Source organism: Anthonomus grandis, chromosome 1 (genome assembly GCF_022605725.1).
Source record: "Anthonomus grandis grandis chromosome 1, icAntGran1.3, whole genome shotgun sequence".
Classification (NCBI taxonomy): domain Eukaryota; kingdom Metazoa; phylum Arthropoda; class Insecta; order Coleoptera; family Curculionidae; genus Anthonomus; species Anthonomus grandis.
The window spans coordinates 31,282,801-31,302,235 of NC_065546.1; the positions used below are offsets into that span (position 1 = coordinate 31,282,801).

Sequence of the window (19,435 nt, forward strand, 5' to 3'; positions counted from 1 at the left end):
CCCATTAGCCAGCTAAAAAGAAATTATAGAAGACTTAGAGCGTTGCCAAACTTCTTGGCCCAAGCTCCACATCTATTATTTAACCGATTTATGGTCCAGACAGCTTTTTACAGCCATTAAATAAAATTTAGCAATAGCATTAAAAAGCGATATTTTTATTTAAAAAGTGCTTATTTTATTACAGTAAAGACAATATAATAGCGCAAAGGATTAATATCAACCCCAGTGGTTCAATCACAGTGAATCCAGAAGTATCCGTATCATTTTTAGGGGGATTACCATCATTTCCAGGAACGTCAGTATCATTTTCGGAAGTATCGGTATCACTACCGGAAAATGTATGAACGTTACAGAAATTCCCGGTACAATGGCCGCAACTGAAATTTCCATTATATCTGTTTTGACTTTCAATACGCTCCTTTATTAATTCACATATTCGTGATGTGCTATCCTCGTTTCGCGTTTCAATGACGCAAGTTCTTAATGTATGGCTATCATGAGCTACAAATAAGAGAAAAATAAAATAAGCCAGAATTGGCCAGTGCTATTTTCCACTCACGTTCATGAACACGAGCAGTAATACAACGTGCCTCAGTAACAATAGTTTTTGTGGAATTTTGAGCAGTTATTTGGAAATTTCGGTTTAGTGCTTTTTGTATTTCCGTGCTCCATAAGTCCGTATTTCCAACATCCAAGGAAAGACTAAAATTTTACTAAAAATTTGATTTTTATTTTTTTTTAATAGATTTCTACCTTGTGGCTGAACAAGTCACGTTCCGAGCATATAAAGGGAAATCTGTGTGGGAAGGGTCATGGCAAAATCCATTTCCGAAGCATCTGTGGCACGTGAGGAGCGAATAGGCTGAAATTTTCCATTATTTTAAGAGATTTTAATTTAAGTTGCACTTACCTAAAGATGGTAGGAAGATCACTAAGTAAATCCTTAAATTAAGCATTTTGTGTAGACTGATATTTTTAAAGTAATTACGAGTATTAATATGAATCGTAAAGTAATAAAAGCATTAATAGGGGTCATATAAATAATTATAACGAATACAACACCTTTGTCAGAAAATCCTGGTAATATATAGATATTATCAAGTATTTAATGTATAAAAGCATAAAATTAGTTCGTGTAAAATATTGATTTTATTTTTAAGTTAAAACGCCTTTTAAATCTAGATAAAGTATGAATCAATAATGTTTAAAATTCTGAAATATAATAAGAAATTACTCTAAAAACAAAGAAAATATGAAAGCTTAAATATAAATAACTGTTCTGTAAAAAATTTAGTTTTGTAAAAATTAGTAATACCGGAATAAACTTAAAATTCTTTTTAAAAGCTTGAATATTATTCATATTCAATAAAAATGAGCTTAACTCTTTTAGGCACAAGATTTTTTCCCGTTTCTAGTCCCATGTTGCACAGATACTAAAAGTTCTGATTTTTTAAATTTTCTCAATCATAATTGAAATAATAAAAATTTAAAGATTCTTAAATATATTTTTTTTAAATGAAATGTCAATTTGACAGATAATTGGTGGTATGAAATGTGTACCACAGTGCAACTTGAACTAAGAAGTATTTTACTAATTGATAATCCAAATTAACAATATCTACTTGAAAACAGTCTTTAGATTTGCCTAAGCATAACGGAACTTTACACACTGTACAAGACCATTCAGTACCAACTTGGTGGATTCTGGTACTACACACTACATCTGGCACATCTTCGTCTTGTAGTCCTTACAGGCTGATGATCTGATGACGTGAAACGCACTTCGTCTGGTACTACTCTTTTTATTTTCTTGAAAGCTTCCGATTGCGTTTCATGATCTGCACTAATTTGGACGTATCGTTCTGCCAATAACCCATCAACAACTCTTCGACGAAAATCTTTCAGGGGTAACCTTTTTAGACCTCTTAGTCGATAGAGAGTGAACGAATTGACGACGCAGCAATCAATGAAGTGGAAAAAAATTCACATCCACACCATTTTTTACTTTTACGATCTAGCTCATAAGATGATTTCATTTGGTCGAAACGGTCCACAAATTTCATGTTACTATTGTAGTCCACCAGTGCCATAGGACAAGGAACAGGGATTTTACTACCATCCTTTTGTTTTCGTTGCACAGAGCTTTTTACCATTGGATCATGATAATTGGTCAAAATATGGACTGATTTTTTGTCTTTCCATTTAATCAAACTGATCCCATCAAAACTTATTGAATAATCATATTTACCTTGCTTCAAAAGTTTATCTTCAGTCATTTTTGGAAGATGTTTTCTGTTCCACTGAACTGTACCACATGCATGAATGTCCTGTTCTTTGAGAAATTTCAATAACATATACAAGTTGAAAAAGTCATCGAAGAAAAGCAGGTGATTTTTTTATTGGAGGTCCTCGCTAAGTCTAAGTATTACCTTTTCCCCTAACGAATGTTCCACGTAGTCATCGGTTTTATCGGTATAAATATCAAAGTCATATAAATATGCATTTAAGTCAGCCAAAGGCCAAATTTTGTAGCCTCGTTTTATAGGCTTTTTCCGCATATATTGCTTCAACGTCCTTCGCCCCTTAAATTTTACTAATGATTCATCGATTGCGATGGTTTTTGTACAATCATAATATTTTTTTAAATTGTCCTTAATTTTATCTATAAAGGGCCTAACTTTATACAGTTTATCGAATCCTGCATCCACTTTTTTTGGCATTACGCTATTGTCATTGAGGTAAACGTGGCTAAGCAACCAAAAGAATCTATTTACCGCCATAAACTGGGAAATGTAATTATCGTGCATGTCTTCGTCGACATTCCAATAGTCTTTATAACTAGGTAGTAGTTTGATTCCCATGAGAATATTAAGACCAAGGAAAACCTTCATTTCTTTTGTATTTGTAGGACTATATTTTTTGTTTCTATATTTTATTTATATACATTTTGTTTATTTTTTTTTGAAATTCTTGTTCAGCATAGAGGTTTGTTTGAAAAACAATGTCTTTTATAAGCTCGTCACTTATAAACAGATTAAAAAAAAAGTAAGGTGACAACAGGTGATCTTCCTTTTATAGTAATTCAAGACATAAACCTTGATTCTCAGTCTCAGTAAACGGCTGAGCCGGGTTTATTAGATGTAAATTTTGAGTAGTCATCATCACTACTGATCATAATATCATTAGGCTGCATTTCACAGAAATCATTTTCATTGTCGGACTCTTCTGAAATAATTGATACCCAATCACTTGGAACTTTATCTATCATTTCTAATTCGTCGTAGAACTCTTTTTCAGTCATATCGACCAATTTTAAGTCCATAGGATATTTACTGCTGCCAGCGAAAGCCAGAGCCTGAAAAAAGAAAATACCCTTATTGCATAGTGGTACAAATTAGGGACTCATTAAAATTATGTTTTCTTCAAACCATAATCCTTAATTTTTATTGCATTTATGTTTTTTACATAAATATATACATCATAAAACGCAAATAAAATACAGAATAATCCGAAATGCTTACCTTATCAAAATAAAAACAACACTAAATATTTATAAACAAAAACACGTACTTCTTGCAACATCTAATGCGTTTGACCAGTCAAGACAGGAAATATTTATGCAGTATAGTAAAAATCCGCATCCATGTTCATTAAATATATGGTAGGGATATGTGGTACAGAATATATGTCGCTGTGCCGAACAGGAAAATGAATTTGAAAGGTGGTTTATTTTTTGTACCACTATGCACCTTTTAGCTATTTATTTGTGATGATGCGACGATTTATGTACCACACTGCCGAAAAGAGTTAAACAATACATAAAAATTTATTATAATTCTTTAGTATTGAAAAGCCTGGAATAAACGACACATATATAAAGAACTGTAAAAAAATGACATTTCCAGCAAATATTATGTTTTTTTTTAGAAAAATTTAAATTGTCTTAAATAAAATATTTTTTTTAAATTCATTTGTGATTTTAAATATTTCATTTTAAACAGTTTTAAGTCCGTGGAATAAGACGAAGGTCAGAAACGACCTTAAAGGCATAGTAAACATATAAATTTTTATGTTTTCAATTCCCTCAAAGTTATAGAAAAACAATCTTAAAAACATCGAATAATTTAAAGAAATTAAAAAAAAAACTTTAAAAAAAATAGACAATTCTGCCAAATATAATGTTTATTTTTCGAAACTTCAAAAACCGGAATAAAATTGATATTTTTTTAAAGTTTAAAAAGTACGATATTTTATAGCCTCAAGTGCCTAAAATAAAATCACAAATTTTCTCAGCAACCTGAAAAATATAAATAAAATAAAAAATGTCCTTATCAGGTTAAATGCCATGAGTACCAAATGTGGTACACCGTAACTTGATGTTTATGCTGCAGCTGTTTTGAACTCTGAAACATATTGAGCCATAAGGCCACGACGATTTTTCTTATTATGTTAATGTTCGCTTTTGCAAGAACCTTTTGGGAATAAAATACCATATTTTTAAGTATTTCACACAATTTTTAATCTGAGTACCGTAAAACCCTATTACTTTGAACGGTCATATAACTTTGAACAAAAAGCCATAAAAACATATTCTCTCACATCACGCCTAAACAATTTATAATATCGACAAACACTGTTCGATACGTTAGACCAATCCTACACGAATACATTCCTTCAGCGCATTGGACGTTTCGATTTTTATTATTCATCCTAAAAACATTGAACGGTTTGTCTAAAAATGCCGGTAAATTTGTAGTGCGAAAACTTTAACTTGCATCTGACCACACAGTTGTTGTAAAGACTTTTTTGTATTTGTTGGGAGCTCTAGGGTCTTATAAAACCGTAAGTATATGGGTAAACTTGAATTTTGGGGTATAGTATTTTTAAAGTTACATTTTATAACCTAACCTCTAAATTTCAAAAACTGCCCATAACTTTGAACGGCTATTCAAAGTTATGGGTGCATTTTTAAAACAGGGAAGTAATATTAATATAGGACTTTTTTTCCTTTAGACTACATTAATGTCGGCGGAAAATCTAAAACGTAAATACCGGCGCTATAATAATGCCGAAGATAAAGAAAATCTTGAAAAGGTGCTGAATATGATAAAAAATAAAAGAATTAGCCTTTGTTAGGCGAGTAAACAATACGGTTTTCCAAAAGGCACATTATCCAATAAGTTAAACAACCGCCACACTGGAAAAATTGGAAAAACAATTGTCCTTCCGGTAGAATTGGAAAATGCTATTGTGCAACACGTCCTACTTGTAACTGAATGGGGTTTTGCATTTGATTATACAGATTTGTCTCACTTGGTACAGCAACTAATCCTTAAGCACGGAATAGATGCTCCTCAACTGCCTGAAAATAAGTTGCCCAGTAAGAAGTGGTGTCTCAGATTTATTATAAGACACAAAAATGATTTCACTTTAAGAATTTGTCGAAATTTGAAAAAATCTAAGGCAAGCATAACACTTGAGAAAATGACGCAATACTTTTCCAATTTAAAAGAAATAGTTTTTGAAAACGGTGTGCCTTTACCTTCAAACAGGATATTTAATTATGATGAGACAAATTTGTCAGATGACCCTGGGGCGAAAAAATGTATTTTTCCAAGAGGCATAAAATACCCCGAACGCATCAGAGATTCATCGAAAAGTAGCATTTCCGTAATGTTCTGTGGATCTACGGATGGACGTATACTCCCACCGTACGTAGTATATAAGGCTGAAAATCTGTGGCAAACCTGGACTGAAGGAGGACCAAAAAATACCCGAGATAATCGCAGTAAGGGCGGTTGGTTTGACGCATTTATTTTTGCCGTTTGGTTCCTAAATTCATTTATACCTGTTCGAAAAAAAATTAAAAGGCGAGTTGTGCTCATAGGAGATAATCTCTCAAGTCATTTCTCTGAAGAGGTAATGCCAGCAGTTCAAGAAAACAATATTTAATTTTGTTGTCTTCCCAAAAATTCACACATCACTCAGCCGCTAGATGTTGCATTTTATGGGCCTTTAAAGCGAAAGTGGAGATCCATATTAGATACATGGAAACAGTCGCTAAAAAAAAAGTCGCAAGTGTTACCAAAAGAAATATTTCCTCGATTATTGAAATCGGTATGTGATGCTGTTGCACCAGATTGCAAGTTCGATAACTTGGTATCCAGATTCAAAAAATGCGGGACTTATCCATAGAACCCTGAGGAAGTATTAGGTCGGTTTCCGAAAGAGCCCAATGAAAATAATGATCCTAGTAGTTCTCAGGTGGTTTCGGATGTCGTTTTAAATATGTTAGTGAACATGAGATACGGAGAAAGAAATACCAATGCCCCTGCCAGAAAAAGGTCTAAAATAGACGTAGCTGCTGGGAAAAGTATCGCCTTTGAAGATCTCACTCCAAAGAATAACATCCCATCAACCAGCAAAGGAGCTGCCAGAAAAACTTTGGAAAACAAAAAGCAAGCTTTAAAAAATTATAACCGATCGTCAGTCTCGTCAGAAGAAAGCGATAGCGGCGATTCTAACAATATTGTGTATATGGACTCGTCGGAAGAAGATCTTCTTACCATTGTCCAAAAGGAACAAGAAACCTCGTGCTTAAGCAGCTCTGAAGAAAGTGCTTCTTTAGCTTCTGTTTCACCGAAGTCCCCTGGGCAGACATCAAAGGTTTGCGCTCCATTAGAGACTTCAACCTACAGCTCTTCTTTCCAAACAGTTTCTGATTTTCCTGCCTACAATTTTGTATTGGCCGAATTTATATACAACGAAGGAATAAAAAAGGAGGCAAAAAAAGTGTTCGTCTCAAAAATCATTTCCAAGGATGAAAGCGGCTTTAAAGTGAGTTGTCTTCGACGATATGGGCAAAAACCCTCAACTTTTATTTTCCCTCAAGTGGAAGACATATCTTCTATTGATTGTAGCCAAATAAAATGCACATTAAGAAATCCTACAGAGTTTAGGGGGCATTTTACTTTCAATGAAGATTTAGGAAATATTTAATAGGTATTACTATTTTTATTACGTTTTTGGATATAATTTTATTACTACTATAATTTTTCTTACAGGTCCTTTCACTTCTGATCTCAACCTGCCCTCTGCCGAAAAAAGAAAATTTGCTTCCTTTTAATTAGTGTCTAACCTAGGTAATGCCTATTTATGTTATTTTTTTAGATAATATATGAATAATTATGATTTAGTTGGCGTGAGTGGTAATTACGGGTATTTGTTATTTTTTGTTAGCAAAAAAAATTAATGATAACTCAGCATAAGTCCCCGGAGATCGGCTGCACAAACCCCTTATTGACTTGTTACAGGATTAATTACGCTTTAGACGGGATCTGAAGAATCCTAACTTTTATTTATTTGGTTAAAATATTTAAAAATGACCTTGTTATAAATCTTTCTCTCAAAACTTTATAAGTACGAGACTGCTGACTGAGACACCCACCATAATTACAATTGCCTTCGATTTTTAATGGAATTCGCCAATGTTTTTCATTGAACCACTATCAACGTTATTATCTCCACTTTAATTATTTTTTATTGTTTACAATATGCTGTGCATGGAGACGATTTCACGGCAATTGAATTAGTCAACCGGTTTACTAAAGCGGACGCCAGTGGCGCCGCGTGTCGTATTATTACGATTTGTCCCGTATTTGTACTTTCTACTAGGCACTCTATGGTTTTCTTATTAGTGATCTATGTATGGGTTTTGGTTGGGCCCATAGCAGCTAAACCCATAAAGTAACGAGCGAAGTTCCTCAATATCCGGTCTTGCGCCCAGACGTCTTTTGGACTGCTACTTAAGCAGTTCCGCGACGCATCTGGGGGGTCCTTCCAGCTCCTGCATCTGTCAAAGGTAAACCGTGCTGTCCGCTGTGACGGAGAGAGATTAATCGTCTCGTGAAATAAATCTAGTATCATCTCTCTCCGCCAGCACATTTTTAGCTAAATTAATACTAAAAACTAAAATCCATTAGCGTTTCTTCATTTTCAATCAAACATTTTTTGAAGCAGGATGGTTCTTAGCGGTTCGATGCCTCTTGAAATTTTGTAAATAGTTTTTACCGTTGGTGACATTTTATTTGGTGTACCGTGTTTACCGTGTATCATGTAAAGCGGTCATGGAATTATTACATATTTAGATTTTGGCAGTACACTATATGCCGACAATTGGTATAATAACGTTACTTTGACAGAATATTTACTGAATAGAGACACTTCTTTAGTAGGTACCCTGCTGGCCAATAGAAAACGCAATCCAACTGATGTAACTAAAAAAAAACTAAATAACGGTGATACTGTTGCAAGGTAAAATGATCATGGTGGAAGTGGAAGGATCGGCGAGATATCCTAGCTATAAGTTCAAAGCATATACCTGTATAATATGTAGTCATATTATGTTGTGTGTGTTGCCTACTGTCAAGCAGCACAATTTGAGTTAAGTTATTGATTTTCTAGAACACATGTTTTTATGTTAAGTTGGGTGATGGAATGAAGAGTTGCATTGCAGCATTTTGATGACGGGTTTTTACTAGATCTAAGATTGATGTTGCTTGTTTAGCTAATTAAAATCTTGACAAATTAAGATATGGTTTAATTTTATACTCAATAATCTTACATGGTGTCAAGTCGGTACGGGTTTATTAATTCCAGCTAGTTTTCGATATAACCGTGAGTTAGCCCATTAAACTGTGATAGGTAAAGTTTGAAATGGAAGGCTTGTTTAAACCCCCTGAACCCCTAGTGCTTGATAGAAACATTGCTCAGAATTGGGCAAAGTTCTCCCAGAAATTTGATGTATTTCTACAAGTCACAGATTTAGCATCAAAGGGAGAGGAAAAGAAGGTAGCAGTATTTCTAAACCTCATCGGAGATGATGGTTTAGAATTATTTAATAGTTTTACCTAGACAAACGGTGATGAGAAAAAGATTGAGAAAATCTTAGGGAACTTTGAGGAATACTGTGCCATAAAGGCAAACATAATATTTGAGCGCTTTAAATTCAATACAATCTGCCAAAAAGAAGGATAGTCTTCTGACAATTTCCTAACAGAGTTGAAAAAAGGTGTCAAAACAACAGCTTACAAAGATAAGGATGATATGGTGCGAAATAGAATCGTCGTTGGTATATTGGAGAGAACCACATAAGAGCGGTTGCTTCAAAAGATTAAGTTAACACTTGAGAAAGCCATATAGTTTTGTAGGGCTGTTGAAGTAAGCAAGGCACAAGCTGAGATGCTGCAACAGGAAGGTGCAGTGCATGCTATATCCAGTTCAAAGCCAGCACAGCACCAATATAGCAGCAAGAAGGCTTGCAATTATTGTGGGTATAAGCATAGTAAATCTGGCAAGTGTCCGGCATATGGAAAAACTTGTGCTAAATGCCAAGGTAGGAATCATTTTGCAGGTGTTTGTGCTGCAAAGTCTGAAGCAAGGCCTGAAGTCCTTGATGGAAAGAAGTTTAACACTCAATTTAAGAAGAAACATGTACACGAAGTAGAGGCGATAAGTTCTGAGAGCAGTAAGGCAAATCAAGATTGTGACTCGAGTGATGAAGAATATTATGTGAATGTGGTTAAGAAAAGTGGTGCCATAGAAACCATGTGGGTGCAAAAAGTAAGCCTTGGCGACTTTAGAGTGGAGTTTAAACTGGACACCGGAGCCGAAGTGAGTGTTTTGCCTTTAAAGATTGCCAGACTCTTGTTTCATATAGAAATTCAAATTTCAAAATAAAACCTGTTGGTGAAGTCTCTGTAAATTGCAGAGTTGGTAAAAATGAAACTCGAGTTTTGTTCATTATAGTTGATACCGATGATCAAGTTCCCTTATTAGGTCTGCAGGCATGTATTGATTTAGATTTAATTAAAAAAAAATGCCACTGTAAAATCCGACATAGGGTTTAAGTCACTGGATGATGTTGTGAAATTATACCCCGGTGTGTTCAGTGATCTTGGTAAATTTCCAAGTGAGCACCACATTACATTAAAACCAAATGCGGTCCCCAGTGTTCAACCAGTCAGGAGGGCTCCTAAAGCTCTTCATGAAAGGCTCAAATTGAAATTGGAAGAGCTTGAAGCCGACTTAACCCAACCCAACCCAACCACAAAAATAAATGATACACAGAGAAATTTGCGTAATTTTTTTGAAAAGCATTTTGAAGGGAAAATAATATAATATGGAGTTTCCTGATATGAACAACATAAAAAATGCAAGATACATGAACTGAATAAATAATAAATTTTACCCAATATTATTTGTGAAAAGCAAAAAAAGAAAATACGTTATAGAGAAAAAAAAAACAAAAAAAAAATCACAATAAACCGGAAAAAAACATAATATTCAAGTTGTTAACTTTCTTTGATCAATTCAACACATTTAGATTTTGAACCCAAGTTAAAAATAAAAACACTTGCATTAGTAATTACTCGGGTCCTGATTGTTGTCGTTCTTCCTCGTAAGTTCACCCAATTTGTCTTCAGAATTTATTAGCACTTTAACACCTTTATGCACAACAAACACTTGCCCCTCTTTGCTCCAGCAGGAGTTTTTTATTGAACTTGAACTTTTTTTAACAAACTTTGCTAGGAAACCGTAAGCAGCTCGGAGAACATGACTTTTGTCCCCTTCAACGACCGTTTACTGTAGAAAATTTTATCGCGCAACTATCTCTGGTAAAATGAGACCACAACTGGCCTAAGTTTTAGTAAGGCTTGTTGATCTTTACTGCCCAACCGGTGACAAAAATTTATATCATATTTGCGTACCGGAATGTTTATTTTTGTAGAAATGAGATCAACAATACCATCGTACAGATCGTCATTTGAATTTTCCTCAATGCCGTGAACTAATACGGTGTTTCTATTGGTCGCCGTACTGTGTTTTGACACTTAAAGGTTTAATTGCGTAATGTTTTGACGGATATTATTTATGTTTTCTAATACAGTTTTTTCAAAGGTTGAAAATCTTACTGATAACTCAGCAATATCCTCCAAATGAGACATATCCTTTGAGGTGGATGTCGATGTGGTTCTTGCTTTTAAATTCCTCTTAAAGCTGTCAAATTCGGTCTTGAACTGGGACGCCATTTGCTCTACTCGTTCATTTAACTTTTGGATTTCGGGATTTTGACTTATTTGAGCGTTTGACGAATTAACTTTTTTTCTCCCTATGACTGGAACTACTTAAAATAACACCTTAAATACTTGTAACTAATTATTTTTACATTAATAGGACATAAATTATTGAAATTTACGGACCGAGGTGACCGAACGTTGTACTATCTACGCCCGCGCATTACCTCTCGCATATAAAAAAATAACATGTATACCATATATTATAATAGAGATACCCTTAAAATATTTTCAAAGGTGCTTAGGGTTATTTTCTTACTTTATAAAATTTAAGCGATTTATCTCTAACCTGAAACTAGTAAGCTTGCACAAAACTTTCTGCTAAAAGCTCCCGAAACAATATTTTTAAAATTAATTTGACAATAATTAGAATAACAAACCGGAACTATTAACTTCAAAAGCCGCGCCATTACTTAACCGGAATATATAAATGTGTAGTCTCGACTAAAATGGGAGAGAAGAAAACTATTTCCGGTTCCGCATTAGGAAACTTTCGCTTGTTTTAGTGGCGCATTCCACAACATTTATTTTGATTGTTTTAGGGTTGATAGAGTTAATATAAAGGTTATTTAAACTGAATAGGGCGAAAAGTTTTATTGCCAGTTGAGTATTATTTTCTAATATGTCCATTAAAAGTGAACTTTAGTGGAGTATATCGAAAGTCAAAAGAGCGTAAAACTAAGTATGTACCTATAGTCAATTAGGTTTCAAAAAAAAAACTCAATTGTCCTGAATTAATAGACCCTTTAATATCATAAGCGCCCTCCGCAATTTACATAAACGCCCCTATCAGAAATCGAATTACATTTCCATTAAGGTGTCCATAATTGGCTTAAAGGGGCAATCCGATTGGCTGCTAATTAAAGTGACTTATTCTCAAAGGAATGTCTGAAGTAGCGGCAAATTAATAAGGCTAACTTCGTCCGGGAGAGTGGGAAAATGGGCGTCTGACTGAATTAGGAAGTGAAGCCGCCCCTTTTTTTTAAAAGCGTAAGACTCGTCAACTCGCTCCCTTTATAAGGGTTTCCTTTTTAAAGACCGGAAATGATACCGGAAATAGGTTTTTATTAGATGGATTTTTTTTGTTAAGAAAAAATTGAATTGAGAACAGGAAAAAATTGATTTTCTTTTTTGATGTCTGATTGAATAGTCGGTGGAACGTTTTGAGTGTACCAAAAGCAATATGCAATAAATTTAGGTTAATCAATCGTAAATGGTATAGGGAAGCTCATAGTGGCGGGCAAACCGGAATATTTGAAATAATCCGGGGCCCACATGAAAATGGATCTATGCCTATCTGGTCGGCCGAGCTAATTTCAGTATACTAATTACCGACATATTGGCTGGCGGGCGTAATTTTCCGGAATTAATCTGATTTACTCCCCAACCTTCCATTTTCCGATATTCAAATTTTCAAATATCAGACATACATCCAACCAAACCTATATGGAATCCCCTCATAGTTTGAAGTAATTTCAACTGTCAAAATCGTAAGGTAACAGTTAAAAAAATAATAATGAAACTGCTATTCGTTGCTTACAAATTATTTTTACTATTGACAAAAAAACTACAACCAAAAGCGAATTTAAATTGTGTTTGATGACTTTCATCTGGACTGGGATTCCATACTCCAGGGCCTTGAAAGATTGGGTGATTTACGGAACACTATAAAGCTTCTACTCCTCGACACTTAGATGGCGCTAAGAACGCAAAATAGTTAAACTACGGCTTTTGCCGATGCTGCACGGACCGTTAAGCACCAAATTATATCATATAAAATGTGCCCATTTTTCACAGTTCTTTAGCAAAATCTTTCCAGTTGTTTAGTTCAGTGTGTTGTGTTATAGGAAAATGCCTAAAAAAGCAGGGAATTGTAAAAGAACTGAGATATAATTAGTAAAACTTTAAATCGATATAGACATTGGCAACGTTGCATTTGCATAAATAGTTATTGCAATAAACTTTTCTAGTGAAAATGACAAGTTCAAATGTAAACAACAAAAGCGAGAAATGGATTCTAGGAAAAAGCTGTTGTGTTAAATCTATGGACAGCACAGATTCCATGGTTTTTTATTAGGCCCAATATGTTTAATACTTGGGGTCAGATTCCTAAGCCTTGAAACCATGAAAATCTAGTAATTTTGCAGTTTAGCGGCTTTTGTCAAAACTGACGAAAAATGGCCGGGTTTTTTGCAAAATGGGTAGATTTCAATATATATTATTCAGTATGAGTGGCGGAAAGCCAAATTGTATTAAGACGATGTTGTTATTACGCACTAAGTCCCTCACTAATGGACGTGATTAATCATTGGAATAGCTGTGTATTCTATTAGTTTTGACAACAAGCAGATTAAAACTGTAAATGCTTAACATTTACGAGGGGTTGGGATGTAATGAGATGGGATGAGTTGGATTAGGTGAAGTTTGTTTGGGTTGTATTAGGTTAGGTTGAGTTGGATTGGGATAACTTATTTTAACCCTTTCGTCCCGAACGGTACACATATGTACCAGGTAAATTTAAAAATTCCTGTTTGTAAAATAAAGCGTTTTATTTGGTATAAATGTGTACCGGTCCGGTGTATCAGGCTTCCGCAGTGTACCTACAATATGCATTGTGGTAAATGTGAGGTCATGTTGATTTAGTTACCACGTGTATTTAGTAGCGGCAGTATTGCTGCAATAAAATTAGTTATTTAGGACACTCAAAGTGCTTATTTATGAGGTTTTTTTTATTAAGTTTTATTTATTATTCAATTGCAAGTGCAGTGCTGTTACAAAGGTAGGTCAAAACTATGTTTTATTTTTGTATTTTTGGGTATGTTCGTGTGGTACATATATGTACCAGCAGGTATTTATGATGGTCTACATATATACCAACAGGTCTGTAATTACGTTTATTTGACTTCAGCTTCAATATGGATCGCCGCCGTCCGCTTTCACGAAAAGAGCTGGAAAAGCTTATTGAAGAATCCTCAAATTCGGAACCATTTTCTGCTGGCTCCAATGATAATTATGAACCAGATTCCGATAAAGAATCTGGCAGTGATACATCCGACATGTCTTCGTCGTCTTTATCGGAAACAATGCAAACCACTGTGCATCGAAACTCAAACATAAACTCTGCGCAACCACCACGGGTAATTGTTGATAGAAACCTAGTTCGTGACTGGGTCATTCCTGACGAAAAATTTGAGCCTGCTAAAATCCTTTCTCCTGAAAGAGAGTGTATGCTGGCTCCAGATATCACCAAGCAGTTGACACCTATGCAAATTTTTCATAAAGTATTTCCTCATTCTCTTTATTTGCACATTGCAAATTGTACAAATGAACGTCTGAAAATCCTAAACCAATTAAAAAAAAGGAATGAGAAAATGACTGACAAAGAAGAAATACAGAAATTATTTGGCTGCATGTTCATTATGTGCTACAATCGCCTTCCAAGCCTAAAAAATTATTGAAGCAAGAAGGAGTCAATGAAAAATAGCACAATTCAAAAAACTTTTTCAAGAAATCGTTACATGACTTTGAGCTCAAAACTTTACTTTGCTTCTCCTCAAAAACCCCCAAATGCTTCAAAAACATATTATATTGAAGATTTATTATCTTGTTTCAAATACACATTTCTAAAATGTCGCCAGGATAGCCAGTATCAAAGTACCGACGAATCTATGACCAAATTCAAGGGTCGATCTTCTTTGAAACAATATATGCCCCTCAAACCAACCAAGAGGGGCATAAAACTATGGCTTTGCTGCGATGCAGATTCCGGCTATACGTATGATGTCAATGTATATTCTGGAAAAGAGGACCCAATTCCCGCTAAAAATCAATCCCTAACTTTAGGAGAGCGAGTCGTGAACAGCTCTTGCGTCTACAGTTAAAGAAAATGATGTTCTGTTGTATTTTGATCGCTTTTTTACAAGTGTGAATTTGTTACTTGCACCAGACTATGCAGCCTTGAGAACTTGCATGTCCAATCGCAAGAATGTACCAACTATGGGAGACAAACTCTAAAAAGGGGAATCTCAATTTAGATGCACTTCTTCTGGATTACTTTGTGTAAAGTGGCAGGTCACAAATGAAGTTTTGCTAATGAATAACTGTCATAAGCCCAATTTGACAATAATTATCAAAAAAAGCAAAACTGGTGAACAACAAAATATCGAATGTTCAGAGACCATTTCTTTTTACAGAAAAAAAATGCAAGGGGTTGATCGGGCTGATCAATTTATTGGGATATATGATCATGATCAAAAATCAGCAAAGTGGTGGAAAAAGGTGTTTTACACATTCCTCAATATGTGTGCAGTAAATTCGTGGATAATGTATAATCAACTGAGACGTAAAAATGAGAGCATTTCTTTTCTTTCCTTCCTTACCACACTTGCAGAAGAATTAGTAGCAGAAGGTATACGATATACAAGCTTCTCATTACTGAAACAAGGCGCTCCTTCAAGAAAAAGAAAATTATACGGATCTTCAGCATTACATCTGCCTGTAGAGGGATCAACCAGAAGAAGATGCACTAGATGTTCTGAAGAGAAAAAACAAATAAGAACAAAAACTCTTTGCCGAGAGTACAATATTCCATTGCGCAAGTTCTGTTTTATGTTATATCATACCAAATAGTTAATTAGGTTCATTTTCTACTTTGCAAAGCCGTTTTTGTATTTATTTTTTTAAATAAATGTTGGTATAGCATTTTTTCTGTTCTTATGAAATTTTCGATCATACCTGTTGGTACACATGTGTACCACCATAAATACCTGCTGGTACATATATAAACCACCCCCTCCACCATTCCCTGACTATTGACAAACATTTATATTAATAAAAACTCATTGTTAGGCATCCTAACAATAATACTTCCTAATCCTAAAATCAATACGTAAGTTGTTAAACATAATAAAATGTATAAATCAATATTAAAGTAAGGTGATTACGATTGGGTCCTGCATTATAAAGAAACTAGAAGACCAAACCGGCAATTATCAATTGCCAAATGGAAATGCTGTAAGAGTATAGTGGTTATAGATTATAAAACATCACAATATAGAAACGTTACCTGTTGAAACATATAAATCAATAGTATCACAATATTTATACCTACTTAACCATATAAGTGTACTGCAATAAATAACACAAAACATTTTTTGCTTCAAATTTGCTTCAAAACGCACAAGTGCATTAACGACGCCGCCGCCATAAACGCCACCAACAAACGGGACTATACTTAGAAAAGTAAACATGGTTTTAACTTATTTAAATGATCTTAACCCAACACAACACTACCCATCCCATCCCAACCCCTCGTAAATATAAATTCAACTCAATCTAACTCAACCCAAAACATTCCAACCAATACAACCGGCCAACTCACTAAAAAACTGCGAATGCATGGTTATTCTAATGATGAATCACGTTCCATAATGAATGACCTAAAGTCAAACGTTAGAGGCGAGGCGTCAAAACAATGATCACCGCGTGATATGCGCTGACAGGCACAAATGCTCCATTGCTATTGGTCGAGTTGCCCACGAGACGGCCAACAGCTGGGTCCTCGATATTGGCTCTTTAAATCAGGGCCGCACTGGCCCTGCGGCAACATCCCGTATATTTGCTGCAACACGCACCACGCGCTTATATCGATGTCCTTCTCTATCTTATTGTACGCTGCGGCGGATTCGTGGCGGATGCATTTTTCCGGGTAGCAGCGCGCAGATATCGTCGATATCGATAACGAATTTTATTGACGTTCGTCGTTCATATTATTTCACATTTTCGTCCTTATGTATCTTATTGTCGTGGTCGGTCTTTTGAATCGTTCTTGCGTGTGGTGTTTAAGTATTGTTAATAAATTTATATTCATTATTTTTTGATTAAAAAAATTTTGTTGAACATTTAAAATGTCCAGTACGGAGTCTGAAGCAGAGTTGGGGCCATTGGGACCGCCAGAAAAGAGACTGAAAAAGGGCCATTTCAGTGCGGACACCAAACAACTTATTTTAAATGTTTTTAAAAGGGAAACAATAGATAATCCAGCAGTGGTTTTGTGTGACATTTATAACAAAGTGGCTGAGAGAACGGGGGTTGGAAGCTGAAGTGTGCAGCGTATAGTGGCAGAATACAAAAAAGCCGGCGTAGTTTCAGAGCCAAAAAAACCAGGTAAAACCACCACCATATTTGAAAAGTTGTCGGATATGGAGAAAAATATAATCAGAAGAAAAGTCCATGGTTTTTTCTTCGAAATGAACTACCGACTGTGGAAAAAGTTTTAAGGGTGGCAAATGAGGACAATGATTTACCTGATTTTAAAAGGACGTTTTTTAAAATTAAAAAAAAAATTAAATTTTAAAAATGCAAAAAGGGAAAGAAATAGTTTTCTAATGGACCGGGACGATATTAAATGTTGGAGAAGGGAGTATTTGACAAAAATAAAAGCGTATAGAAGGAAAAATCGCAAAATTTATTTTTTGGATGAAACGTGGTTGAATGCGGGACACACCAAATCCAAAGTGTGGACAGATACTGCAGTAACCTCTTCTCGCCAAGCCTTTCTTGAAGGTCTGTCTACAGGCTTAAAAAATCCTTCAGGTAAAAAACCTTTTGTATTTTTTTTTTTTATATTTAAGTATAATGATAAGAAATTATTTAACAATATATACTTACATTACTTGTATGTGGTCCACGGAATACAAAGTAATGTTTCATTTGACCTTAGAGGGTGCATTTATTTAAAAAAAAAAAACTTTTTAAATGAACAATTATTTTTCCGATTTATGATTCATTCAGAAGAATTTATTATTTTTTGCTATTTTTGTTTTTAAATGACCTAATCAACAATTCCTATAACATTTAAAAGATATGACTCGGAATACCTTTAAAAAAAAACTATAAAGTACAGAGACAAGTTCATGGTACCTATTTACCTTAAAAAAAGTTTTTTTTTTATTATGAAAATTCCATAAATAAATTATATGAGCAAAAAAAGTAATATGTTTTTAGGAAATGGACAGAGGCTGATTATTTGTCACATCGGCAGTGAAGATGGATTTGTTCCTGGTGGTCTTTGGGTATTTCAATCAAAAAAAACTGGGGATTACCATGAAGAAATGGACAGTCCGTCTTTTAAAAAGTGGTTTGAGGGAGTACTTCCTAAGCTGGAGGAAAATGCCGTGGTCGTATTAGACAACGCTCCCTACCACTCCAGGAAGTTGGAGAAGGTGCCTACAACAGCCACCAAAAAGGGAGAAATCCAAGAGTGGCTTCGCTCAAAAAATTTGAGCTATGAGAAGGCCATGATTAAGGCACAATTATTAAAAATTGTCAATGAAAATAAAAGTCAGTTTAACCTCCATATAATTGATGAAATGGCCAAAGCGAGCGGCAGAACTGTCTTGAGGCTTCCGCCTTATCACTGTGAGCTCAATCCAATTGAGCTCATTTGGGCAAATATTAAGGGCTATGTGGCATCCCACAATACAACTTTTAAGTTTGCCGATATGATGAAGATATTTGAAGTGGCAGTTTCAAGGATAACTCCAGAAAATTGGCAAAAGTGTATCGAACACACAAATAAGGTTGAAAACAAAATGTGGGACCTTGATAACATTATGGATGTGCAAGTCAAAAGACTTGTTATTCCGTTGAATGGCAGTAATACCTCATCCAGTGGAAGTGACACTGACTAATGTGTTTCTGCCCACACATTTTTTGGCTCCGACAACCACCAGAGTGTTTGGTTTCTCCCTTTTTCCAAGGAGAGATTGATGCTTTTTATTATGGTAAGAAAAAGAATTAAAAGAGTTGAATCAGTTCATAATAATAATTTTTAACTTTTCAGTGTTTCTCCCACACATTTTTTGGCTCTGACAACCACCAGAGTATATTAATAAGTAGCAATTTTCCATTTTTTTTTAGTGTCTAACATTTTTCATCCAGAAAGCCAAGAGTGATTGCTTCATCAGCTTTTCCAAGAAATTTGAATTTATGTTTTAATTTCTTTATTTTATTTAAGTGGCTAAATTTATTAAAATTGTGTTAATAAAATAAAAAGGAGTTTATTTTAAATAAAATAATATGTATTTTTAAAACGTGTTATTAATTTATTATCCTCCTATTTATTCACTATATTAACCAACATCTATCCATAATGTGTACATGGTTATAAACATATTAATTTAAAAAAAAAATTGTTATTAATGTTCAGTCAAAAAAAAGTCTTAAAAAATATGTATATTATTTCACCTGTACGTCTTTTTGCATTATTATTAAGTATTCCTATTTTACTTCAAACATTA

General features: G+C 34.5%; 2 protein-coding genes across 7 annotated transcripts in view; both read right to left on the bottom strand.

Moving 5' to 3' along the window:
- LOC126742578 (follistatin-related protein 4-like) overlaps positions 1–19,435 on the bottom strand; it is a 483,850-nt gene that overhangs the window by 128,875 nt on the left and 335,540 nt on the right. The window lies entirely within an intron of this gene.
- Positions 135–16,380, bottom strand: LOC126742621 (uncharacterized). Of its 2 annotated transcripts, none has more exons than XM_050449351.1 (4): positions 16,246–16,380; positions 754–862; positions 560–702; positions 135–501 (listed from the first exon to the last, which is right to left on the bottom strand). In XM_050449351.1, exons 1-4 carry the CDS (start codon positions 16,283–16,285, stop codon positions 179–181), a joined length of 615 nt encoding a protein of 204 aa, XP_050305308.1. In that variant the 5' UTR covers positions 16,286–16,380; the 3' UTR covers positions 135–178. The 2 variants fall into 2 exon arrangements, with proteins under 2 accessions (XP_050305308.1, XP_050305317.1); XM_050449360.1 differs by lacking the exon at positions 16,246–16,380 and adding an exon at positions 911–1,059.